This window comes from Calliphora vicina, chromosome 5 (genome assembly GCF_958450345.1).
Source record: "Calliphora vicina chromosome 5, idCalVici1.1, whole genome shotgun sequence".
NCBI lineage: Eukaryota > Metazoa > Arthropoda > Insecta > Diptera > Calliphoridae > Calliphora > Calliphora vicina.
The window spans coordinates 62,866,274-62,893,107 of NC_088784.1; the positions used below are offsets into that span (position 1 = coordinate 62,866,274).

General features: G+C 33.0%; 3 protein-coding genes across 3 annotated transcripts in view; all 3 read left to right on the forward strand.

Annotated features, from left to right (window-relative positions):
* The window catches only part of LOC135960777 (transcription factor SPT20 homolog), a 36,325-nt gene extending 24,463 nt beyond the window's left edge, over positions 1 to 11,862 (forward strand). The window contains exons 2-4 of the mRNA XM_065512162.1: positions 7,529 to 7,999; positions 10,516 to 10,849; positions 10,923 to 11,862. Of these exons, the coding sequence (XP_065368234.1) occupies positions 7,529 to 7,999; positions 10,516 to 10,849; positions 10,923 to 11,336 (1,219 nt within the window). The 3' untranslated portion in view covers positions 11,337 to 11,862. The remainder of the gene's footprint in view (positions 1 to 7,528; positions 8,000 to 10,515; positions 10,850 to 10,922) is intronic.
* A 9,580-nt stretch (positions 11,863 to 21,442) lies between these two features.
* On the forward strand, positions 21,443 to 23,356 carry eIF2Bgamma (eukaryotic translation initiation factor 2B subunit gamma). Its single transcript, XM_065511185.1, has 6 exons — positions 21,443 to 21,700; positions 21,758 to 22,266; positions 22,326 to 22,481; positions 22,565 to 22,741; positions 22,806 to 23,032; positions 23,094 to 23,356. Exons 1-6 carry the CDS (start codon positions 21,544 to 21,546, stop codon positions 23,257 to 23,259), a joined length of 1,392 nt encoding a protein of 463 aa, XP_065367257.1. The 5' UTR covers positions 21,443 to 21,543; the 3' UTR covers positions 23,260 to 23,356.
* Positions 23,357 to 25,117: 1,761 nt separating this feature from the next.
* Positions 25,118 to 26,790, forward strand: LOC135961975 (protein saal1). Its single transcript, XM_065513634.1, has 2 exons — positions 25,118 to 26,242; positions 26,319 to 26,790. Exons 1-2 carry the CDS (start codon positions 25,148 to 25,150, stop codon positions 26,658 to 26,660), a joined length of 1,437 nt encoding a protein of 478 aa, XP_065369706.1. The 5' UTR covers positions 25,118 to 25,147; the 3' UTR covers positions 26,661 to 26,790.
* Positions 26,791 to 26,834: the final 44 nt, after the last annotated feature.

Sequence of the window (26,834 nt, forward strand, 5' to 3'; positions counted from 1 at the left end):
CGATCGTCTACCACTATACTCCATCTAAAGTAAAAGTGATGATCGTTAAAAACAAAAAGAAGAGTTTTTTTTTAATATAAATTTAATTTTATTATTTAATATAACTGTGAGAAATAGCATAAAAACAAAATGATGGTGTTTTTTAGATGTTGTATGTTTGACTTGGGCAACCAAAAGTCAAACAAAGTTTGTGTTTTAATTTGTTTCAATATTGTTTGTGTCAGACAATTGTGATTTTTGTAAATAAAGTTTGTAATTATAATAAAGTTATAAAGTTTATTATTAGACGAAATTATTTAGGCTCGACCGGATGTTGGGCAAATATACAAGCGAATGTTGGGTTTTCTTTTTTAGTATAAATGAACTTGGGTGATTGCAGCTGTTCTTTGACCTTTAGTATGATTGAAAATACTGTTTAACATCAAAGAAGAAATGGCATACAAGGGTTAAGTTGTTTAGAGTTGAGACAAAATTAATTTAAATTGATGTGGTCTTTTTTTAAGATCATTAAATTGTAATTGTGTACATCAAGGGGCTGTATTCAATACCCCTATCATCGATTTCCATGAAGACGAGTTTTTGTTGGCAAAATATTCAGCAAACAAGTCTACATATCCCAATGCAAAATCATCCATCTTTTTGAATAATTACTTTTTAATTCAATTATTTTCTATAAATTTCACTTACAAATATTTTAAATTGACTAAAGTGTTTTCGAGATATCGCCCATTTTATTGTTTTATGTTTATTTATAAATATGTAAATATTTTACCCGGATTATATACTATATAAACCTCTGAATTAAATTAAAATGATCTATGGTTAGTAGTACATTTTGATAGATTACGTTGTTGTACTGGTTCAGTCATATTGAAAGCTTAACGCTCTAACCCGCAAACTTTAAAAAGCTAAAAAAAAGTTGTCGAATAATTTTTTTAGGGTATTTATGATTTTTGGAAGTGGGCCTTATATGTGGACCAATTAAATACCGATCGCCATGAAATTAGGTCGTGTGATTTATGTCTATATGAAAGTTTACTATGTTGAATTTTGTGAGTATACCAACATTTTTAAGCGGCTTATGCACGTTAAAGTGATTTTCGGAAGCGGGTCTATATGGGAGCTATGACTAATTATGGACCGATCGTAACAAAATTTGGTGACAAGAATTTTGTATAAATAAAACTTATTTGGAGCGGAATTTGTGGAGATACATATATAAATTAAACATTTATGACCGATAAAGTCCAAGTTCGGAAGGACATTTATATGGGGGCTAGGTGAAATAATAGACCGATTTCAGCAAGTTTCAATAGGCTTGGTCCTTGGGAAAAAATAATATGTACCAAATTTGATCGAAATATCTTCATAAATTCGAAATATCTTTAAAAACCTCTACGCACAAGGTTTATATGAACAGCCAGCCAGCCAGACGGACGGACATCGTTTAATCGACTCAGAAAGTGATTCTAAGTCGATCGGTATACTTTAAGATTAAACTAATATTTTTGGGCGTTACAAACATCTGCACAAACTAGAGTGTCCAAGGAAAAAGGTCTCCTTAAATTTATTTTTATTTGTGTTAAAAAATAAATCAATATTTTTGAAAATGTTATCGAAGTTTTTCATAAATATGTTTGAATGACCTCTAGAAAATATATTTAATTAAATCCGGTTAACCGTCTTACAAAAATCGGTTTCTCAAAAAACCAAAAAGTTAAAAAAACCGAATCCGGTGGAGTTTACAAAGATGAAAAAACCGGTTGACCGTTTTTCGGTTTTGGATACTCTAGCTCAAACGCATTATTCCCTCCCCACTATGGTGGTATAGGGTATAATTACTTTTTGAGATAATTGGTGTTTTGTAATGCATGGCACTCTTGCGGGTTAGAGGGTTAAAAAAGGTAAAAGTCGTTTTTGTAGACAATACGTACTATATATTTCTGTATTTATCCTTCCTGATGTCAAAAATTATTGGCTTCTTTTGTCACAACTGCTTGGCTTGACACACAAGAAACTTCTTGAGGAATTTTGTTTGTTTTTTGTCCGGTATTGCTCTTCAACATTTCCTCGTCCATCAGCCACATAAAAATCTTGACCCTGAAGTTGTGAAGTCTGTCAGTACATAAGTTTCATCATCCATCATACAACAGATGTATTTTTTCTGAAGATTATACAACTGCAAACCAGCATTAGCTTTGGCTCTGCGCACAAAAGAGTCAGATCATTTAACTTTACGAGCTGCTTTTCTGATAGAAGTGTTCAGTGCTCTTCGAAATAGTTGTTCGGCTTCTTTTGTCTTACCAATATCTGTTAGACCTTTTTTCATCCTTATTCATTTCAATGTTCAAGTCTTCCTTACACTGTGTAATGGCTTTTGAAACAGTGTGACGATGAACATTAAAATCTTTTGCAATTTTCTTGAAACTCCATATTGGATTTATTGAAAAGTTTTAATTATTTTTTCACGTACTTTTTTCGGTAGCCATTTTGACCGAAATAACGGTTGTAAATGGATGATTTAGAAAAGATAAGTTTTGGATGGAATAGTGTGTATACGTTTTTTTTACTACTCTTTATATGGAATAGTATTGGATTTAATATACCTTATTAATTTTCGAAATAAGCAGTTATTTTGATCCCCTGAAAACGTGTGCTTTCTAAGATAGAGGGTTTTGAATATATAGCCCCTCGAGATTATGGTTCCAGAAGATTTTTTGTTGTTTATCAAAGACTACATTGTATTCATATGTTGTTACCTTGTAAAATAACTATTAAACTTCAAATTGAGTTCAGTCAGCCTAACCACATGTCAAACATGCTTATTATATTTCAATACAGTTTAAATCGAACAGTTTTGGTGTTAATTTAAAAACTTTTGCAAAGTTTTCCAATCTTCTTATAAAATTTCCAACATATACATAGGTATGTAAGTATGTAGATTTTTTCAATTTGTTTTACTAAAATTCTAAAATAAACTTGTGACACTTAGCAGTTCACAATTGTTTCATTGAAACCCAAAAAATCATATCCATTACCATTAAAGAGTTATTTAATAAGTATTCTTAATACAAATATGTAATAAATTCTAATTACACACATTTGTGTGGGTTTTAAATTCACCAAAAAAAATATAACCTACAATTTAAACGTATCATTTTTAAACAAATTTATAAAATAACCTCTGAAATCTATACGACACCAAAATAAACCAAAATGTTTTAGAAATTAAAATAAACAAATTGTGGCTGTTTTTTTTTTTTTGCCACTTCTACAGCCTGTTCAAATAAAATGCCGACAATAATATAAAAACCACCACAATGAGACCAAAAACAACAAAATAATCTGCGCAAAAAAACATACTGACTGAATGACTGACTGACGTACTAGTACCTCTACTTACTACTTATTGTTGCATAATGTTGCGCAGAAGACTTCAGCAAATAACAAAAATGAAGAAGACAAAGAAGAAAAAGTAGAAAAATAGAAATAGAAACACACGGCGACTATGACTTTGAGGCTGACAAATGCTGCAAAGACACCAACAATAACAACAACAAAACAATAGTGGTAAATAATCATTGTATTAGCCAAAAAACTGTAGACCACATACAACAACAATTACAGCTAGACATTGTTGTATGACTTCTTTTATTTGCCACATCTTTACAATTTACCAAAAAGATTTTTCTAAAAGCCAACTTTGGTAAATCCAAAGAGGGGATACTTTAACCCAAACAGGGTTTTAGTAAAGTACTAAGACATGCAAGTATAGTTGCCACATAAATGTGTTACAAAATCATCACATTGAATTTTCAAAATCTCCAAAAACTATTTGTCATAGATAAAGAGTGATCCAGAAAAAACTTATACTTGTATTAAGTTAAATTGTTCAATATAAAAATTCGTAAAAATACGTAAATTTATTCAAATATTGTTCAAATTCATTAAACATTAAAATATTGGCATATTACTCGATATTTATGAATTAATCCACATTTTCCGGAAATTCTTCCATTATAGATTTTATAGTTGCACTTACGCTTAAAATCGTACATGTCCTGGCATACCTGCTCTGTGCTCTTTAAATCTCATTTCACAAGAGCCCAACCCCTGTCCACAGGCCGAAGTTCTTGACAGTTGTTTGGATTTGCCTCCCGTTATTGGAGACACTCCGAAATATATTTTTCAGTGTTTATCGTGCCTAATTTCACAAATGATTAGCTAGCTTTTTTTGCCACAACTGCAAATGGCTTGCCACAAAAGAAACTTCTTAGATAATTTTGTTCGTTTTTGTCCCCTTCACCTTCGTGACAAGGGTATATATAAGTTTTTCCGACCCTATAAAGTATATATATTCTGGATCCTTATAGATAGCGGAGTCTGTTGAAATCAACTTTCCGAAGCCGAACGATTCATACATCAATATCTCCTGAATTCTTCCGGCTCGGTTGCTATTTAAAATCGAGAAAATCGGTCCACAAATGGACAACCTCGATTTTTGACCTATTCTTTGACCTATATCTGGATTACTAAGTCATTAATATAGACAATATGGATATTTAATGATAGATATTTCAAAGACCTTTGCAATGACGTATATAAGACCATAGTAAGTTGAACCAACAGTGGATCAAAATCGGAAAAAATATTTTTTAACCCGAATTTTTTCTTTTACCAAAAGTTTTTTTCGCTAAATATTAAATAAAAAATTGAAAAAACAAAAAAAAATTATAATTTAAAAAAAAGAAAATTTAAAATTTAAAAAAAAATTAAAAAAACAATTCAAAAGATTTCTTTTTCCAAAAAATTAAAAAACAACTTTGGAAATAAATTTTGTTTACCTAAAAATATTTAAAATTTTTATTTTGAAATATAATTTGGTGAAGGGTATATAATATAGTGCTTAATACTTAAACATTACCTTGTCCATCAGCCACATAAAAATCATGACCCGGAAGTTGTAAAAAGTCTGCCAGTACATAAGTTTCATCATCGATCACAAATCAGGTATATTTTTTTTTTATAAAATTGTACTTCGATTTTTTCGCTCGTTCTTTTGCTTCTAAGTTCATTGCTGCATTGCAATCTGGAACTTTCTGAACTTCATACGATTCCAATCTAGTGTTCGGTGGTCTTCGGAAGTGTTGTTCGACTTCTTTTGCTTTACCAATTTCTGTTATCCCTTTCTTGCATTGAATATTGGATATAAACCATATGTTTGAACCCAGTACAAATTTCCTTTAATGGATTAAAGCCAAATATAGAACGCGACATAGTTTGGAAAACATTAGGGTCTGTAGAAATGGTCTATGAAGCAAAAACCTATAATCACTAAACGTTTGGTCTTGTTACAACTCAAAATCGCAGTAATTCCAGTAATTTTCATTAACCGACTTTCTAAAAATTGGGACCATTTTTACCACTGAAAATCGTCAAATCTGGCAACAATTCATGTAACTACAATACTTTAATATTCGATACATACACATGTGTATGAGTAGCAAGAAAAACACCTACAAAATAAATTTTCCCGCGCACTTTTCTATTATTTGGCTGTTTTGCAAAGTTATAGTTGCTGGAGTTGATTTTTTTGTTTATTTTGTCTTCTTCAGGAATTTTCCCATATCATAAAGATGTTTCATTGATTGCATGTTAAGTTTTTTTGAAAAGCAACAAAAAATTAAAAAAAGCACTTACTAAAAAATAAAATGAAGAAGCTCCAATAATGTGATGTACAGTGGGATTGTCATAAAAAATTTTAAATCCGACGATTAGGAAAGAATGTTAAAATGAAAACAAATAATAAATTTTGTACTATAACTATAATTATTAAAAAAAATATTCATAAAACTAAGTAATTTATGAATACTGATGATAACTAGTCTCGTGACTGCTTACTCAATGGTAGGGACCAGATCTGTTTAGTTCAATACTTTATATGAATTCAACCTGTAACTTTAGCATGGAGTTGACATTAGATGCTGGTCAATTGAAACGATTTAAATACTTTTTGACAGGCGAAATCTTAACCAAGGTCGTTAAGATTAAGCCTGAGACGAACACTAGTTATTTCCGCTGATTTATCCACAGGAATTATACTAGAACCGTTCGGACGTTCCGCTCACATCAATGACTTGTGATAATGGTTGGACAAATTTAATATAACAGTTTGTTCAAAAGTGTGTACATTACATTCACTCTAAGAAGCGAGAGTTGTCCTTTCAAACAGATAAACAATATCAAAATAACAGAACTAAAAAACCTTGGAATACTTCTTGACCGCTATCGAACATGGACCCACCATATTTAATATAAAGTAATGCCCTGATATCTTATATGAAGGGGACCCATAACTTTATCATGGAATCGCCATTTAGATACTCTTCGACATGCGTAATCTTAACAGGCGCAGTCGAAACATTTCATAATGTTTCTATTTGGGGAGCCGCAGAACAAAAGGTACTTTTTTGAATATTTCAAAATGTTGGGAAATTGATTTTTTCTAGAAGATTTCAACCAAATATTATAAAAATACCAAAAAATCAATAAAAAAAATTCGAAAAAGTACCTTTTGTACTGCGGCTCATCATTTATACAAATACACTAACCAGAGAAGACTTAGCCCAATTTTCTTCATCATCTCTCTTTGTATGAGAACTGAGTATATCGTCCCGATAAAAAATAAACAGATACTGAGAAAATGGGGCCATAGACTAAAAAATTGCAATCTTTATTCAAAAGTGCTTGGTGTGAGGTTCATTTAAAAATTGGGTGAACTACAAAACTTTTCCGGAATAGTTAGGAATTGAGAATATTTATTTGTTCAATCGAGTTGTTTAGAAAATAATTATTTTATTATGCAATGCACTGTGTCACAGTGCATTGCATTACAATACAACTAACTAAACAATAAAAACCATCTAAATCACAGGTGACTGATGGAGCATGTATCACGTTAAATTAAAAAAAATACAACATGGAAACAATGATTGCATTGATCATGTTTTATATACCATGAAGGTTTTAACTTTGTCAATTTCCAAAATACAATGTAGGAAAATCGAAAATGATTTTCTTCATATATCGCGTTTGAATATTAACCTTAAAATAAGGAAACTTGTCAACTTACCTGTTAAAGGTGAGTCTTCCAAAAAAATAAAAATTGTAATACAAGAAAACTATCTACATGATTTTTGTTAATTATTCAATACGAATGTAGTTGTTTGATCAAACTTTCACCAAACATGTAAGGCCTTATTCATAAACAATTTTTTCAAATCAAATTTTGTATGGAAATTTTGCTTTAAAACATTATTTAAATTTAAAATTTTTATGAATATGGGTGTTAATAAAAACAAATAATAAAACAAAGAGTTTTAATAAAACAATTTAGGAACAAAACACGTTATCCATCATTTAACACTTAACATTTTAAGCAATAATTATAAACAGTTGCAAAACAGTTGTATTACAAAATATATTGCAAATATACTTATGTTCCGCTTCTCTTTCTCTCTACTTACAGTTTCAATTATTTCCTACTAGTCTCCTTGGCATGTTTTGTGGGCTACAGTCAGACGGCCGCCACTACAAGCGTTACAGCCTCAGCTACCACTGCCAAGCCACAAGGCTTTCAATCACGTTCCATAGATGCCGCCAGCGAAGATGAAGGCGATGATGTTTTTGAAACTCAGGCACAAACACATTTGACCTACAGACAGCAGCAGCAACACTATCTGCAACAACAGCAACATCAGACACAACAACAACAACCGCTTTACGATTACAGTCAGTCGGAGGAAGAACAAGAGGAGCCCCCTCGGCAACAATATCAAACACGTAAGCAGCAGCAACAAAATTATCAGAGCAGCGTAAAAGCAAATTCTAAACAGAAACAGTCAAGCGAAGAAGAGACTGAGGAGGAGGAAGAGGAGCCCGATAGGCTGTCACTGTTGTTGGCACAATCGAAATTTGCTTGCAATGGAAAAACTACTGGGTATGTTTTAAAATTAAACACAATTTTAAAAAAGATTTAAAGGTATTTCTTAATGATTAAAAAAATCTTTTTCGATCATTCAGGAGATTAGCAAACTAGGGTAGAGCTTGAGGCGCAACTGAGAGTAAAAATAATTACTCTCTATGTTAACAAATATCAGCGATTGACAATTTTTTAATTTTTATTTTAAAATCTGTAAATCAACGTTTTCGAAATATGACATTCATTAATATTTGAGGACATTAGGCATTTCCCAATGACAGAATAAAAGACTGATGAAAGTGTTACAATATTCTTGACAATTTTGCGACTTTAGGTCCGAGATTTATATCAGCTGAAGATATAAATCTTACCAATTGTATTTTAGAAGTTTCTAATTGTATTTCAGAAAATTTCAATTGAATTTCCGAAATTTCCAATTATATTTCAGAATTTTCTGATAGAATTTAACAATTTTCCAATTATATTTCAGATATTTCTAATTGAATTTATGTTGGAAAAATTGAAAACCGGTCGGTTTCGGTAGGTTTTGTGATAATTTATTAAATATCAAGTATTATAGAAACAAAATCAGTTGATAATATAGGAAATGCTATACACATTTAAAATTCAAACTTGACGGGTGTTCAAGAGGATAAAGGAAAATTGGTACATTTGCTTTTAATGGTACTTTTCTAATATATTAAATTAGTTAGCTTATATACATTAAAGTTGGCTAATTTGCTTCTCAGTAAAGAAATAATCAAGAATAGGGGGCTCAATACTATTATGATTCAAAAAAGGAATACTCAACCAAACTAAGGAGTATTTTTTTGTTCTTCAAAATGGTACTTTTTGAATTTTCTTCATATTGAACCTATAATCGGGAAATTACTTTGATTTCAAACTTGAAAATTGGTACTTATGTACATAATAGTTAGCTATAGTACTATTTATTTATTGTAATAGTACTTTTGGAATATTTTATAATAATAAACCTAAAAATTAGACACACATGATTCTGAATGAGTTAGAAATAGCAAAAGGTGACTTTAAAGGTACATTTCTTTAGCATTTTCAATAATAATAATGGGCGCAGAAATATGAAATTAGGCATTTATGATGCTGATTGGGAATACAAAATGTGGTACTTTTTTAATTATAATAATACGTTTCAAATAAGCTGAAATCCTTATTACAATAAACCAATAAACTTGAAACTAGAGACATGTTATCCGGAATTATTAATAATTCACAAAGGGAGACTTAATAGTACTATTTCTTTCTTCTAATTGGGGTGGCGAAGCGCACCGGGTCAGTCAGTACAACATACTTTTATTGGATATTTGTAAATAACTAAGTCTTTGTTAAAAACACTTTGCATTCTTTTTTTTAAATTAAATAAATAAACAGTCATTTGAATTTTAATTGTCAGAAAATACTTGGATGAATCCTTGGATGAATCCTTGGATGAAAAAGTTTGTTTTTCATTTCTAATTTTTTTATTTTTCTACTGAAAATAGATTAAAAGTAAAAACCGCGGTTTCGGTTTCGATTAAAACCGAACACGAAACTATAGTATATGTCATATCTATAGACGAACTTGACTAGTGTCGAACTGGTCTACAAATCTCAATACGATTCCCCATCTATTTGACTTTGCATTGAATATTTCCCGAATGGAAAGTATCAGAACACGGAAAAGATGTTAGTCAGCTGACGTCATATATATAGCTTGTTGTTAATATTCTCAAAATTGTTTAAAATGTTGCTCCCTGAAAACCTAGTAACACATATTGACACTAACTGCATTGTTTCTGGTTATTAATTTGAATTCAGAAGCAAACATAATGCCATCAAACAAGTAAATCGTTTATTCTACCAAATGAGTCCACGTTACATTCACTCTCAGAAGTTGTTCTCGATCTTTTGTGTACTAATTTCGATAATCGTGTTATCAGTCGGCTTGGCGAAGTCAATTGGCCGCCACGGAGCTGTTTTTTGACTCATTTAGACTTTTTGCGTACTAAGTTCGATAACCACGTTTTAAGTCGTCTTGGTGACGTCAATTGGCTGTCAATAGGAGCCAAAATAAATTAAGTTTAGTTCATTTTATTTAATTTTTAAAAAACTACAAGGGTACTAACTTGAGTACTAGAGCATCAAATTCTCCCTACAAGGGATTTGCTATCATGTGTGACTTAATATAGTCAGAACATAAAATCGCATAAGACATTAATTTCCTCATTATTAATTAATTGCGAAGTTGTTACATTAGTTTTCATCCTCTTACTATTTAAGAGTCCAGTCGAAAAATCTACTTTGATTTCTCTTTACACATCCTCGTATCAAAAACGTTTCTCAATAGGTCCTTCAAATACTGAATAGAATTAATTCATATTCATAAATGTATCTGCTATTGATTCGCTATGCTAAATCGATCATAGAATCAAGAAAGCACATAAATTAAAATTTCCTTACCATATAAATATTAACAATATATCTCTTTATAACTCTCTCTCTTCCCCAATATCCAGTTACTACGCTGATGATACACTCAACTGCGAAGTCTTCCATTATTGTCAGGAAAATCAACGTCACTCTTGGATCTGTCCTGAAGGTTTCACCTTCCATCAAATCCATTTGATTTGTATGCCACCCTCCAATGATAACATTTGCCAACAATCAGCCAAATATCATATTGTCAATGAGTATCTGTATAAACCTGTCAATTTGCAAGAACATCAAAGTAAACCCAATGTAACATTGCGTTATTCCGAACGTTATTATCCCGAGAGCTATTATGACAATGATCGTTATGAAGATGAGGAGGAAGCACCCAAACCACGTGTGCAGCATCATAGACAACCAGTAAGCTTTAGCAACTAACACCTAATATGTCTTAAAATAAACTACAAAACTAAACTAAATTTTTTCCCACCAGCTCCAAGTTGGATTCCACCAACAGCAGCAACAACAGCAACAGCCACAATATCAACGATCACAATCTGTGCCACAGCAACAACAACAGGTACGTCATCAACCTGTGCAACAGATCTCGCAACCCCAACAAACCACAGTCTATCGTAAACCACTGCCAGTAACCACCATTCAACCTCAAATCCAACCACAAATCCAACAGATACGCAATCAAGCGCCAGCACCCACTGTAACACCATCGCCCTATCGTTACTTTACCGCTGCACCACAATTGCAACACTTGCAACAGAATCAACAGCAGGTGTATCGTTCACCCGAAGAGATTAACATTTCCCTGCAACAGAGACGTCCTCAGATCTTCATAGCCAGCACAACACCGCGCTACTACGAGGATGAGTATTTGTATGAGAGAAAGTAAATGCTAGTGTGAGAGCATAGAGGAGAGCAAATGCCTTGCTTAACCTTTAAAAATCTATTTTAGTTTTCATTTCAAATAAATTCTCTCCTCATTTGAACTAATTCCATAAACATATTTGTAACTTTCAAAAATATTTAATTTTTATTTAAACATTCTAATTAGATTTTTTTTAATATATATTTTGCTTGTAGAACGAAGAATACTTTGCAATTTTATTGTTTATATACTTATATATATAAATATGTATTTAATTTTATTATTTTATTTTATTTTTTTCTTATGCTTTATGAGTATAGTAACTACTAAATACTACTCTACTTCTTCTTAGTTTTATTAAGTTTAATTTAATTTTTATTAACAACAAAATACTGCGCGAATAGTCCCATACAACAAAAATAAAAAGCGAAAGAAACACGAGATTTATTTTAAATGTTTTTAATCTTTAAGTTTTTGATTCTAGTAGATTTGAATTTTTTAAAAATATATAAATAAAAAGAAAATATATGTTTTTATATAAATAAATTAATTTTTTAGTTTCTATTCATCGGGGGTATTAAAAAAGCGAGATCTTATATACGAATTGTATACCAGCCTGAATAAACTATTTTTCTATAAGAGAAATAATATGAAGAACTTTCTCAGATCTTGTACATATCCACATATACGAGTATCATTTTTGTATATTCGAAGAACATTTCTGAGATGCCTCGGAAGGACTCTTACTCTCTTAAGTGGATGTTATGGTGGTTTCTCCGATGACTTCCCAGAAAGAACTGGGGAGAAATCAAGCTGTTGTGTTCCTTGACCGGTAATATTTTTGTTTTCCCATTAATATTGCATTCCTAATTTGAGTGGCTATGGCAGTTAATGCTGTGGTGGTGCTGTGCTTTTTCCGGAAACCATTCTGGTTATGAGCAACTGTAGGGTGTCGTGTCAGTGTGTTATCTCAAGTATTTTCGCGGCTGCAGATAACAGGTCAGGTTTCAGCAGGGGGATCACTCGATCCATTTTTCATATATCGGGTATAATTAGCATCTTTGTCTAATTATAACTGTAACTTCGTTAGGCTAGAAAAGTTGTGGTTCTTCAGTGGCTAGAAGGTTGTGAAGTTTGCAAACAACGCTTCGTTTCGCAGGCTTAAAGAGAGATCAGGTAAAGGCACGAAACTGTACAAGGTTCTCTCTGGCATACTTTGAAAGGAGTTATCCTTTAAAGTACAGGCAAGAGAGAGGCAACTCATTAGGAAACACAGAGTGTCGCAAGATTAGAAGGAACCTAGGGTCCTCTCAGTGCTATCCTGGACAGATCCTCTTCCAAGGAACTGCTCAACAAAGTAGAGCGGCAGTAGCCACGATTACAACAGGCTCGATGAAAGGGGAGACGGGTGATGTTATTTCGCCCAAAGTGCTCATATGTTGGAATGAGCTGCAAGGGCCGAGGGAACATTGCCTAAGGTCTCCACACAGGCGTTCAAAATATTGGACTTGACTGGAAGGTTAGTGAGACTCCGGCTGTATATCCTAAGCACCCCCAAAAGGAAGCTATTAAGAGAGATAGATCTGGAGACGATTAGCCTTCCACACCAAAGAAAGCAAGGAGGTTGAAGAGCACTGTTGCATATCTTCAAGTGGCCGTCATAGATCAGAACGATTCGGATGGGAGGATCAGAACGGATCTATTGCAGCTGGTTGAGGACAGGCTCCTTAACAGTTGTCATACTAGCCTCGGGAAACGAGGTGGAATATCTAATTGTATATACTAAAAGAATAACCACTAATCTGGTATTAGGGTGTGATGCTAACGCATATCACAGGAAGCAAGGAACTAAATAAGAGATGTAAGTTAGTGTATGAGTTTATAACTACTAACAATCTTATAGTCAACAACACGTTGAGAAATAAGGATAGGGAAGCAGTTATAGACATCACATTGACAAACAGTAAGGATGGCCTCTTGTTGTAAATCACTTATACAGCGCAAACTTTTTCAGTCTGCTCAGCTATGATGAGCTATTTTGACAAATTGCTCAGTATCTATATAGGCTTATAAGGCACTTTTACGACCATCATGGGCAATGTCCCTTACGGGACTACCACGGGTTGGGCTACGAATTTTGATAGCCGTAGTTTAGAAACTTTTTTTGGAAATAATTCGGTATCTTGGGAACTATTGCAGATATTGTTACGAAAGTGCACATGGTTTGAGCTGAGGTGATTTCGAATTGATTTACGTTTGTTTAGCTTTCTAGCGATAATGGGGTCCAGTGCATAGCCCCTCAAAGTTGGCAACCTCGGATCTCAGTTTTTTTTTTAAAAATCGCCAAAAATCCATTTATGATCCGAATGAGCTGAAATTTTAAATATAAATAGTCCTTGAGAAGGTCTACAAAAAAAGTACAAGTGTAGGTTATCTCTATTATTTGAATAGATATTCAGGTTTATTTTTTTAACTATACTCGATCTTTTTATTGTTTTTTAGATATGGCGGGCCTACGGAGGGTCGAAATTTATTTTTAAAATATCAGCTATAATGGCGATAAAATTCTAAATAAAATAAAAAAAAAACTTGCGAACAGTTATATGTTCCCTATGAAAGTTATATGCATCCAAAGTTGGAATTTGTAAAAATGGCAATATTTTTTACGTTTTTTCCCAAAAAAGCCCACATATACGCCCCAGAACTGGCGAATTTTTAAAAAAAAATTTTGGTTTGAGTAAAAAATTCTAAAAAGGTATTTTTTGAAAATCACCATATTATACAGTGGTGGCCAGGAATTTAAGACAAAAATTGTTTGCTAAATTCCACGTGATTGTCAATTATTTTTTCAAATATTTCAACAAATATGTATGCATGAGGACTGTTTTAACACACAAGTGTGTTTTATTCGACTGTGTCAATTCATACATATTCACCACGAACACATAAAATTTTTCTACAACTTGACCAAAAAATTTTTTTTTTAAATAAACATATTTCTCACATTTATATAATGATATATTTTTATTATTATAAAATATTCGGACCAAATTTCGTATTTTTAGTTCCATTAGTTTCGGTCATATCATGTTATTAACAGCGGATGTTCGCTGAGGTGGGTCAACGTATTTCCACATATCTTTGTACATATATGTTTTACCGATTTTTCCAAACATTTTTGAGAAACTAGAAACATTAATAATAAATTGCATACCCTTAGAAGTCCTTTTATTTTGGCTCTAACGCACTTAAAATTCAGTTGATGAAAAATATTCAAGTATTTGTCTTAAATTGGTGGCCACCACTGTATTTCTTTAGTTTTTAAGGTAAATGAAGTCTCAAAATTTTATAAAATTATTTAATTTTACTAAAATAATATCAATCCTCAAGTCATAATATTGTTACGAAATTGTACTTGAATTCAAATATAACGATTTTAAGGGCTGATTTAAAAGTAGAATAATGCTTTCAAATAACAGTGCTGTAATGGCAGACTGTAACATATCTGTGGGCATTGTTAAATAAAAGCTTTCAGTTGATTTGATCGTAAGTTGGCAACGCTGTATTCGAATATTCAGTTAAAGAACATTGTAGAAAGTACAACCACAGATGGCGTATGATCTATAATATTCGAACTTTGACAGTTAAAGAGCTTTCTAGATGGTAATGCAGTGTTATAAATAGTGGCAGAGGTTGCAGTCGTGTGTGAGTTGATCAGAGACGCTTTTCGAAGAAATATCATCTAAGTGCCTTAAGCTGGCCACACACGGATGATTTGTGAGTCCGATTTGTTCGTGTTTGACTAGTTAATGGGGCAGTGCGCGAACAAAATCACAAGTAATTGAAAATTTTCAATCACAAATCAGGCGAACAAATCATTCCGTGTGTGGCCAGCTTTAAAGTGTGTTGTGTTTTTCAAGCAAATTCGTGTACATTATAAATTGTGTCTGTAATTCTGAGAATTTATAAACGTGTATAAAAAACATTGAGTGGCTATTTAATTCTGTTGTTGTTGTACATTTTAAAGAAATAAAGAGTTGTTACAATTTTCAAACTACTAAACGGCTTTTATTTGCAATCAAAAGTATCCGGTTTATATAAAGGAAATAAACCAGCGTTTTGAAAAGGTTAAAACGTAACAATATTTTCAACAGTATCAAATATTTATATAAAAAGCCTTTATTTACTCGTAAGAAGTTCCACAAACCTTGCCCCCTTTGACAAATTTGTACGTTTTTTCATATAAATTTCGTAACAATATATCCAATAATTCCCAAGATACTGAATTATTTCCAAAAAAAAAGTTTCTAATGAGGTGCGTATTAATCTTGATCATCAGATATAGATCTATCGTCGCTCGAGTGTTTTCAAAAGAACAGAAAACAGGTTGATAGGTCTGAAATTCTTTGATTTCGAGTTATTATTCTCAAACATTATTATTTCTTTCCAATGATAACCATGTTGATAATTTATTAATCATAGGCCGGCTAACTTATCAAAATTTTAAACATACATATATAGTTCCTGTGGAATAAAACACGTTATTTTAACACAAACTATTTCTAAAACTAATTTTATTCAGATCAAACTTTAATGTAACAAACAATTATAAATTTACGTTGTGAGAAATGTTTTCTACAGCTGTAGCAGCAAAGACAACGCGAGGAATAATTTTCTGTTTTCTTCTACTTCTATTTTCTGATGTGTTGCCAGACTCATCACCTTCACGAGCTGACAGTCTCGGTGCTGCCACATCCACTCCCTCTCCAGTGACTAAGTCAGGAACTGTTTGGAACGATCCACTTTCAGCGGCGTTAACTCCAGAATCAGTGGAAGTCTCGTAATGGGGTGATGTTGTAGGTTGTTGTGACTGAAGGTTTCGAGAATTCAGTTGTTGCAAATTGTCCTGTTGAGTATCGTTGATGATAAAGGCTGGTTTCAAACGATCTACGCTAATGTTAACATCTTTGCCTTTAATTTTAATGGTGTATACACGATCAGATAAACGTTGAATAACCTCATACGGGCCGGTATAAGGCGTTTGAAGTGGTTCTCGAACTGCATCGGTGCGTAGGAACACATGACTACAATCGTCAATATTTTTCAAAACAAACATTTTTCCTTTGTTATGATGAGCTGTGGGTGTTGGTCGAAGAACATCAAAATGGTTACGAAGTTTCTTGAGAAATTCATCGGAATTAACTGTGTCGTCAGTATCCTCAAAAAATTCATTTGGTAAACGTACTGGACCTCCATATAGTAAATCTGAAGGAGAAGCCTGCACATCCTCTTTGAAGGCGGTTCTCAGACCAAGTAATACTGTTTGGTAATATGTCAACCCATGACGTATTAGGATGGCACGTAAGAGCTGTTTTAAATGTCCTATGCCATCGCTCAACCATACCGTTCGACTGCGGATGATATGCAGTAGTTCTAGCGCGCTTAGAACCAGTAAAATTAATCAATGCTTTGAAAAGTGCTGATTCAAACTGGGTACCTTGATCCGTTGTTATCGTTTTCGGACATCCGAATCTTGATATCCAGTGGGTCCAAAAAGCTGTTGCAACGGTTTGTGCGGACATGTCCTTTAATGGAATTGATTCTGGCCATCTTGAAAACCTGTCAATCATGGTGAGACAGTATCTATAACCTTGTACTAGCGGCATTACTACGATGTCCAAGTGAATATGGTCGAAACGGTTATCAGGTACATCTATTTTGTTGGGTGTAAAACGATTGTGTTTGGTTATTTTTGCCCTTTGACAAGGTAAACAATTACGAGCCCAACTGATAATTTGTTTCTTCATTCCAGGCCAAACATATTTTTTTCGGATCTGTTGAAGACTAGCTTTACCACCGGGGTGTGAAAGGTTGTGTATGGAGTTAAAAATTTGTTGGCGTAGTCCATTAGGAACGTAGGGACGAACATAACCAGTCGAAACATCGCAATAAATTGAAGAGTCGAAATGAACGATTTGAAGTTTTAACGAGTTGTTACCTTCCAGTAAAGTTTTCAATTCGTCGTCTGCTTCCTGTGACAATTGTAGTTCCTCATACGAAATTGTTAATGGCATTGAAATCGCACTCAGGCGTGACAGGGCATCGGCAACTGTGTTATCGGAGCCAGATAAATGTATTATCTCTGTAGTAAACTGCGATATGAAATCTAAATGCCTGTCGAGGGGAAGCTTTTTCAGGTTTCTGCGAGAATGCGTAAACTAACGGTCTGTGATCGGTTTTAATGACGAAGTGTCGAGCTTCCAGCATATGACGAAAATGTTTAATAGAATCATAGATCGCCAGTAATTCCCTGTCATAAGTACTGTAGTTGTTTTCCGCCTTTGACAATTTCCTGGAGAAAAAACCTAGCGGCTTCCACAAACCACCAATTTTCTGCTCGAGAACAGCTCCGATAGCTGTGTCAGAAGCGTCCGTAACGAGTGCCAGTTCGGAGTTTGGGGCAGTATGCGCTAGCATAGTAGCCTCGCTTATACTTTTCTTACAAGCTTCAAAGGCACTTTCAGCTTCTGGTGTCCAAAGTACTTTCCTTTTAATAATTAATACACCCAGTAATAATTAATGACACCCAGAAATCTTCGAAGCTCACAAATCGTTTCTGGTTTCGCGTAATTCTCAATAGTAGTAACACGATCTTTAGGTGGTCGACAACCACTACTATTGATAGTGTATGCCAAAAATTGTACTTCCGATTCACCAAAATGACATTTTCCAACATTAATTGTCAATCCGTGTTGGCGGAGGCGATCAAAAACTAAACGCAAGTGGCGATCATGCTCTTCGATTGAATCGGACATTATTATAATATCATCAATGTAACAATAAACGAAGTCCAAACCTCTTAGCACAAAGTCCATAAATCTTTGAAACGTCTGTGTGGCATTTCGAAGACCGAAAGGCATATATAAAAATTCTATTAAACCAAAAGGGGTACATAAAGCTGTTTTTTCAATGTCCTCATCGGCCATCGGAATTTGGTAATATGCTCAAACAAGATCTAGAGTGGTAAAAATGGACTTACCATATAGCTTTTCAGCAAAATCGTTGATATTAGCTATTGGATAACGATCCGGAACAGTTTGCGAGTTTAACTTACGATAGTCACCGCATACACGCCAACCACCAGTTTTTTTAGCTACCATGTGTATAGGGCTAGACCACTGGCTCTTAGAAACACGGCAAATTCCTTGATCCAATAGAAAATCAATTTCCACTTTCGCAGCAGCTAATTTGTCTCCTGAAAATCTGCGAGGGCGATCCGCTACAGGCTTACCGATGGTTTCGATGTGATGTACGACAGTTGCATCTCCTGTGTTACGTCTCAATGTTGTCGTCGTAATACTAACATACTCCTGTAGTAAATTTGAAAATTGTGTGTTCGACGAAATGGTTGAAATACTAAAATCTTTGGTCTTACGAATTTCACCATTACTAGAAAGGTTGGTTATACCATCCAATAAGCGTTGGTTTTTGAGATCAATAATTAAATTGTAATTAATTAAAAAGTCGGCTCCAATTATGGGCGATTGGACGTCAGCAATAACGAATAACCATTTAAACTCACGACGTAACCCAAGGTCCAGTTTAAAAACAGAGTGACCATAGGTTGTTATCTCACTGTGATTGGCTGCCAAAAGTTTGACCTTCGATGGGCAGAGTTTAGCTTTGACTAATGATGGGGGTATGACCGAGACCACCGATCCAGAGTCAATTAAAAATTTAGATTTGGTTGAGTTGTCATAGATGTGTAAACGATTCTCTAAAATGATTCTATTATCACTGTTGCTGCCGCCAATTGAATTGATTGACGACAGCTCGAATAGTTTTCCGAATTGCCGTTGTTGTAACGGGGGCAATTGGGTTTACAACGTTTTGCATTATTCCCAAATTTGTCATGGTACCAGCAAAGTTGTGGTTCGGAAGAACTTTGACCCGATTTAAAACGGCTACGAGATCGTGATCGGCTACGACGACCATTATTCTGATCCGATTGCATTTTCATATTGTCAATCTTATCTGATAAAATGTTTATGGCTCGAGTAAGTTCGGTCATTGTTGGGTTGATAGCATTCACCGAAAGTTGTGTCTCACTATTTGTACTACTGTGTGATATAGCACTGACCGTGTTGGTATTTGCTTCTAACATTTTATCTGCTGTTTTGGCCAGTTTGTCCAGATCGTCTTGTTCCCATATACTTAAAAGTGGACGAATCGATTCTGGCATTTGGCCAATAAAAAGTGTACGGATTATTGCCTCATTTTCTTTACCAGGTGCAAGACGTTTCATATGCGCTAAAACTTCGGACGGTTTCATACCAACTGTTTCACCACCTTGTAATAAACGGCGTAATTTGGATTCAGGTGACTCAGCAAATTTTGAGATCAGTCTCTCCCTTAAAACGTTCAATTTGTCGTTTGCAGGAGGATTGGTTATTAAATCCTCAACAGACAAAAGTACATCGTCCTCGAGACGAACAGAAACAAAATCAAATTTGTCATTATCGGATGTAACATCACACAAAGCAAACGATCTTTCCACTTGAGCAAACCATAAGTGTGGGTTATGCTTGCTGAATTTAGGAATGTGCACTTTTTGTATATTCGATCACGCTGCTCCCGCAATGAGTGTACTTCTCGTTGAAGTTCCCTCATTTGAGTAAGAATATTATCCATCTCAGACATTGCCAAATTTGTAGTATCAAAAAATTCGATGTCGTCACTGCCAAATGAACTTTTTTCGCTTGCCACAGTTTTCTTGCTTCTTAAATTGTATTCGTTTGAATCCATAAACAGGATTGTTCTTGCTCGTGCAAAATTTGTTGTTGTCGCATTGAAAAAACTTTAAGATTTCAAAAATGCTGCGACTGCGCTGCTTCCAGGAAAAAAAAATCCTATCAGAATCTCACAAATTCGTGGTTTGCCACAATTAAATGGAATACGGGGTCACCAATATGGTTCCTGTGGAATAAAACACGTTATTTTAACACAAACTATTTCTAAAACTAATTTTATTCAGATCAAACTTTAATGTAACAAACAATTATAAATTTACGTTGTGAGAAATGTTTTCTACAGCTGTAGCAGCAAAGACAACGCGAGGAATAATTTTCTGTTTTCTTCTACTTCTATTTTCTGATGTGTTGCCAGACTCATCACCTTCACGAGCTGACAGTCTTGGTGCTGCCACACATAGTTTAGGCATAATCAATGTTTAAATATATTTTTTTCATATAAAAAAAATATTTAAACAATGATAAAGCTTAACTATGTTTAAAATTTTGATAAGTTACCCGCCCATAGAATGGTTAAAGTTATACACATAGAGAAATATACATAGAGACGAGACACTTCGATTTGTCAAGCAAAAATACAACAATTCATATGTCTGATACAACAACAAGATACATTGAATTACATGTATTTTGTTGTTGAAAGAAATAGGTTTTTGTCAACAGACTTAGGTTTTTGAAAATTACGTCTCGCCACAATGTTACCCTATGGTTATACATAGAAATTTTAAATTTAATAGTGCATTTACACCGAAGCGAAATCTAGTACATATGAGATTTCGAGCCAAATCTAGTTATTTTGACGAGATTTCCCATACAAAATGAAATCTACTTCGTGACTAGATTTTGGGGAAATCTCCTCAAATCTACTCAGTACCAAGTGATGCAACCGTGAATTTCTTCATAACGGACTAACAAATACAGCACTGTACAAGTAAAATTTGACAGATACAAATAAAAAAAATAATATAAAAAGTGCGGAACAATTTTAGCGTTTGATAAATATTTTCAATGGATGCAAATATGAATAAAAGTTAAATTTATAAATTATAATACTAAAAATTTACTAATTTACTGCGGGTTTTGTTAGTCAGCTGTTTTTGTTATTAAATGAAATCTTGCTAAATGTCAGAAAACAGCGGTGTAAACGGTATAGATTTTGAACAAGATTTCAATTAAAATCCACTAGATTTCGCTTCGGTGTAAATGCACTATAACCGATATTGATTTATAGCCTAGACACCCTGTTGCCTTCAATAATAACAAACAGCATGAATCATAAACAATAAAAACCCTAAACAAAAATAAACAGCTGACGTTGACGTTTCACAGCGGCGTAAACACACACGTAGTGCATGTGAAAGCATATATTTCGCAAATTTCTTGAATTAAAATTAAAATATTTCTTATAAAACTACACAAAAATGGTAACACAGGAATTTCAAGCAGTTGTCTTGGCTGCAGGAAGAGGTACACGTTTGCCTGAAGTACTTGGACAAACACCAAAATGTTTGCTGCCAATCGGACCGTACCCTTTAATATGGTATCCTTTAAATCTATTGCAGCAGCACAATTTCCAAGGTAGATTTTATGATGAAATCCTAGTATATATTATTAATTTAAAAATTTTATTTATAGAGACTATTATTGTGGTTTTGGAAAGTGAGCGCTCCGAGATTCAACTAGCCTTGGAACGTTTATCTTTAAAAATGAAGATAGACCTTGTTAGCATACCCACAGACAGTGATTTCGGTACTGCTGACAGTTTGCGCTATATACGCGATAAAATCTTTTCAGACTTTTTGGTTTTGAGTTGTGACATTGTTTCCAATGTATCGTTATATCCCTTGATTAATAAATTCCGTCAACATGACGCCTCTTTGACGGCTCTTTTATTTAAAAGTGGTTTTGAGTCTGATGTTACATTGCCCGGACCAAAAAGTAAACATAAACCCGAAAGAGATTTAATTGGCATACACCCCGAAACAAGGCGTTTATTGTTTTTGGCTTCAGCCAGTGATTTTGAGGAAGTGATGAATGTTAATGCTCATCTTTTGCGCAAGAATGGTAAAATGACTATATTCTCCAGATTAACTGATTCACATATCTATGTGGTCAAGAAATGGGTGCTGGATTATTTGGAAAAGGTACGTTGTTTCACTGTTTAAATTGTGATTTAGATTTAAATATTTCTATTTTTTTGTAGAAAGAACATTTTTCCACATTAAAAGGAGAATTTTTGCCTTACTTAGTCAAAAAACAAATGGCCAAAGCTGCCGGAAGTGGCAGTAACGCCAATCATGTTTCGGATACACAGTCAGAATTGGGTACTAGTATCAAACAAGAGGAGAATATTTTCGGTGTATGTAATAACAGTTTTTCAAAGTGAAAACTTATAAAATCTGTTTAAATTAAGTTGTAAATAAATTTAATACTTTTTTGCAGTTCATTCCCAATTCAACTTTAGATCAACAAATTTTAAAGATCACTCTTTACAACGATAACAAAACGAAACCTTTATATCATGGAGATTTACTGAGATGTTATGCCTTGGAAGCTCCCAAGGAAACAATTGGCGTAAGAGTTAATACAACTCTATCATTTTTTGCAGTAAATCAAAAGGTAAAGACACTACTGTAAAATAAGCCAAACATTTTAATTCCAATTTATTATATGTTTTTAAAAGCTCTCTACTATTTGGCCTTTGCTGTGTGGTGGTCAGGAAATACCTTTAATATCGCCAAACGCTTTAGTTAACTCTACTCAAACTAAAGAAATAGCTGTGGCAGATAATGCGAAGTTGTCGGAGAAAACTTCATTGAATTTCAGTGTCTTTGGACCGAACAGTTTTATTAATCCTAAAAATATTGTTAATAAATCTTTAATAATGGCTCATGCTGTTGTTGAGGAAGGGTAAGTTGTACAGAAGGGACTTGTTTGCAGCGCTTGTTATTTATTTTACTTTTAATTCTAGTTGCAATATAGAAAATTGTATTATTGGACCAAACGCTGTGGTAAAAAAAGGTACAAAATTGAAAAATTGTTTGGTGGGTGCCAATTTTGTAGTCGAAGAAGGTTCACTTTTGGAAGCAAAACACTTAACGCATGCTGATGGTTATATGGAAATTGATATACAATAAAATTGTAAATACAAGGAAGGAGTTTTTGAAAATATATCGATGAACTATTTTGTAAAAAATCAATTAAATATTCATTAAAAAAATGTATATAAAGTTATTTTCAAAGTTTTTATACAGACGGGTTAGATTGTTGTGTTGAAAATTTTTTTAGATTTTGCAATGTATCACACAACTCGTTGTGATGTCTTTTGTAAACTACAATAATTTTTTTACTTTATTATGTATCGATTGTCCTTGAAAAATCTTCTAAATGTTATGAAAGGAATCATACTCATACAATTAATCAGGCCTGTCACACATTTTGTTCGCAGTGGTTTTAATTCCGTAGTTTCTATTTCGATCGATTTCATTTTAGGTTCTTCAGATTCCGTGTATAAATTAAATGGTTCAAGTATGTAATGGCATTACGTGAGAACGGCTGGAGCGATTTGGCTGATTTTTTTTATTCGATTCGAAATTTTCAGGAGATGGTTTGTAAAGAAAAAAAATTCAAAAATTCCGGGTAAAACTCGGAAATTTTTATTTTTTTAGTCCAGTCAACTGTAATAAAAAGCTCCCTAAAGTATGCAGTACAAATTTAGATATTTTATTTGCAAATAAATAAGAACAGGCAGTAGTATACGGGTTGGCCGGGGCGCCCAACTAGTATTTAATAATTCTGTATTTCTAATTTTAATTTGACAGAGTTGTTTATGCATACATATATTGAAACAAAAGTGAAGTGTTTGGTACAGAAATTGATAAAAAAAAATTTAGAAAAGCAAATATCAATTCGACTTTGAAAACTGAAACTGGTTTTATTCCAAAAAAATATTCGTTTTACTTTTTCTGAAGAACCGAAATACAGAATTAATTCTACTTTCGAACGGAATGGAATTCTGTGACAAGCATTAATAGTTTTATTTGACTTTGCCTTTCAATAAATAAAAAAATTTTAGAAAAGCAAATATCAATTCGACTTTGAAAACTGAAACTGGTTTTATTCCAAAAAAATATTCGTTTTACTTTTTCTGAAGAACCGAAATACAGAATTAATTCTACTTTCGAACGGAATGGAATTCTGTGACAAGCATTAATAGTTTTATTTGACTTAGCCTTTCAAGAAAAAAAAAATTCCTATATCGGTTAAGTCGGTTAAGCCGTGCCGAGAACTATTAGGACATTATGACAATATGGCATGATATTTACTTGCGAACTGACCAAATATATCAAAATAATACCGGTCAAAACTTTGACTGGTTTAAATCCAACGACTTTTGAAACTTAGTGATCAATGTGTCGTTAATGGAATAAGGTAAACATAATTTCTTAAAATTCTTACAATATTTTCCAAAAATGTAATATTTATTGTTTGCTCTAGAATTTGAATTTATTGTTTTCAATATCAAATGGTCTAAATTTAGCCAAAGTAACACATTTTGAACTATTTCTTTATCTTTTCATCAATTTGGTTAAATCAAACACAGCAATCTCCAAATATATTTTCATAATTGTCCGCAAACTTCTATGTGAATTTTGTTCATCTCATTCTAATATAATAAAAAACATATATACTAAGTACAGGTCTTTTTCATTTATTACGGAAACTAAAAACTGAAGATTACAGCCTTTACTTCCATACCCCTCATTAATCCATTATAATTTCCTTCTATTTTATTTCTACAATCCGAAATAAAGTAAAATATAACCGTTATCAAAATTAAAATAATCTTCGATAACACTATCGATTGCTCAACGATAACAGGAGACATCCATTCATTGTGATTTCACTGCTGCATCGGTGTGTTATTATTTTAATGTGAGTGGTATTGTGGTTGCAAACATTTAGATTGTTTTGATTATTTTGTGCGAAAAAAATTATAAATATCTATTAAATAATTATAAAAAAATGTCCACCACCAGTAATGAAAATAATAAATACTCCGAAACAAATTCCATTGCACAAAACAACCCCAACGCGGATGATTCAAATTCAACAGAACCGGCTTCATATAATCCTACTCTTGCGGAAAATGAATGCGAGGAGAACGATTTGGAGCGTTTAAAAGGTGATGCTATTGGTGATACACTGTACAGTGAACGTTTTGTCTTGAATACACTGCTTCGACTGGGACAACTCAGTAAAGATCTGCAGGAAGAGGAAGATGTCGAAAGAGATTTGTGTTCTCTATGGGACATGACTCTGGAAGAGGATGTTGTTAAGTATTTGTTAAATCATGATGTTTTAGAACTGTTCGCCAATATAATTAAGAGCACAGAGGATAAACGTTTAACCGAAATATTGGTAGGCATAATAGGGAATATGTGTAATGTGCAGCAGACAAGAAATCTATTGACTGAGAAGAAAGAAGTCATTAACATTTTATTAGATTTATCTGCCTGTATGGACTCCTTAACCCTTGAACAGTTAATGCGTCTTTTGGCGGTAGTGTTTGTAAAAATGTCCGAAGATCAAATAGAAAAATGGTATAATCTTATATTGAAATCAGACAAATTTGTGGAAAATCTGTGTTTTATTTTAAATAATGCCGCCAATAACTCTCTTATTTTACAAACTATGGAATCGTTAAATGCCATATTGGCAAAATTTTTTGTTCTCAAGCTCTCACTGGCAACGGAGAATGGCAAACGTCTAAACGAAATAAGCAAAACTAGTTTTGAGGAATTATTTGTGCAGCCAGAAATGATCGAGTGCACCATAGAGGCTTTTAAAACATTGGTAAAAGAGAGTAATGAAAAAAAAGATTCCTATGAAGCGGCTGAAATTCCGGAGAGCATACACAAAGCCAAACAAACTTTTTGTAATATACATAGTATATTAACACAATATCAACAACTATCCAGAGATGCCTACGCATCTAGCAATGACGAAATCTTAAAATGTTTTAAAGATATTTTGCAGCCCATGGCTGAAGATGACAGCATAACAACTTGGCAGCAATACGAACAAGATGTTTTGGAAACAATAAATGATATACTGAGGGTAAGATATAGACAGATGTTTTTAAGATTACAATTGAATTACATTTAATTATAATATATATTCATTATCTTACCAGGTTTTACCTCGACCTCTAGATTTGGACATCGTAAGATATTTACTTAAACTCCTTTATCATGTTGATAAGGAGCAAGAAAAACAGTTACAAAAATCTGCTACTGCAAATGATTTTGAATCAGACGACGATGATGATACTGAAATTGATCATCAAATTTCCTATACTATAATATTAAATACTCTATACTATTTAGTTTTAAAAGCTGACAAAGAAATACTTAAACAATATGTTTCAACGTGTCCTCGAATGTATACTGTCAAATTGTTAGAATCATTTGAACAGCCTCTGGAAACAGAGTATATGAAAAATTGTTATCAGAAATTAAAAGAGGCTCTGGATTAATAAAAAAATTGTATTCAGACAAAATATTTATAAAAAAAAATATGCGAATAACTGATTTAATTTATTTTTATTTCTACAATAATAAATAAACTAATTTATCTTATGTAGAAGCTCATCTACACTAATGAAACTGTCTAGCCATAAACATGTAAATTGTGTTTACTATCTAAATAT

Coding starts and splice junctions, on each gene's coding strand:
- eIF2Bgamma (XM_065511185.1), top strand. CDS start 21,544: ATGGTAACACAGGAATTTCAAGCAGTTGTCTTGGCTGCAGGAAGAGGT. Junction 21,701..21,757: donor GCAGCAGCACAATTTCCAAG/GTAGATTTTATG, acceptor TTTTATTTATAG/AGACTATTATTGTGGTTTTG. Junction 22,267..22,325: donor TGCTGGATTATTTGGAAAAG/GTACGTTGTTTC, acceptor ATTTTTTTGTAG/AAAGAACATTTTTCCACATT.
- LOC135961975 (XM_065513634.1), top strand. CDS start 25,148: ATGTCCACCACCAGTAATGAAAATAATAAATACTCCGAAACAAATTCC. Junction 26,243..26,318: donor CAATAAATGATATACTGAGG/GTAAGATATAGA, acceptor TTATCTTACCAG/GTTTTACCTCGACCTCTAGA.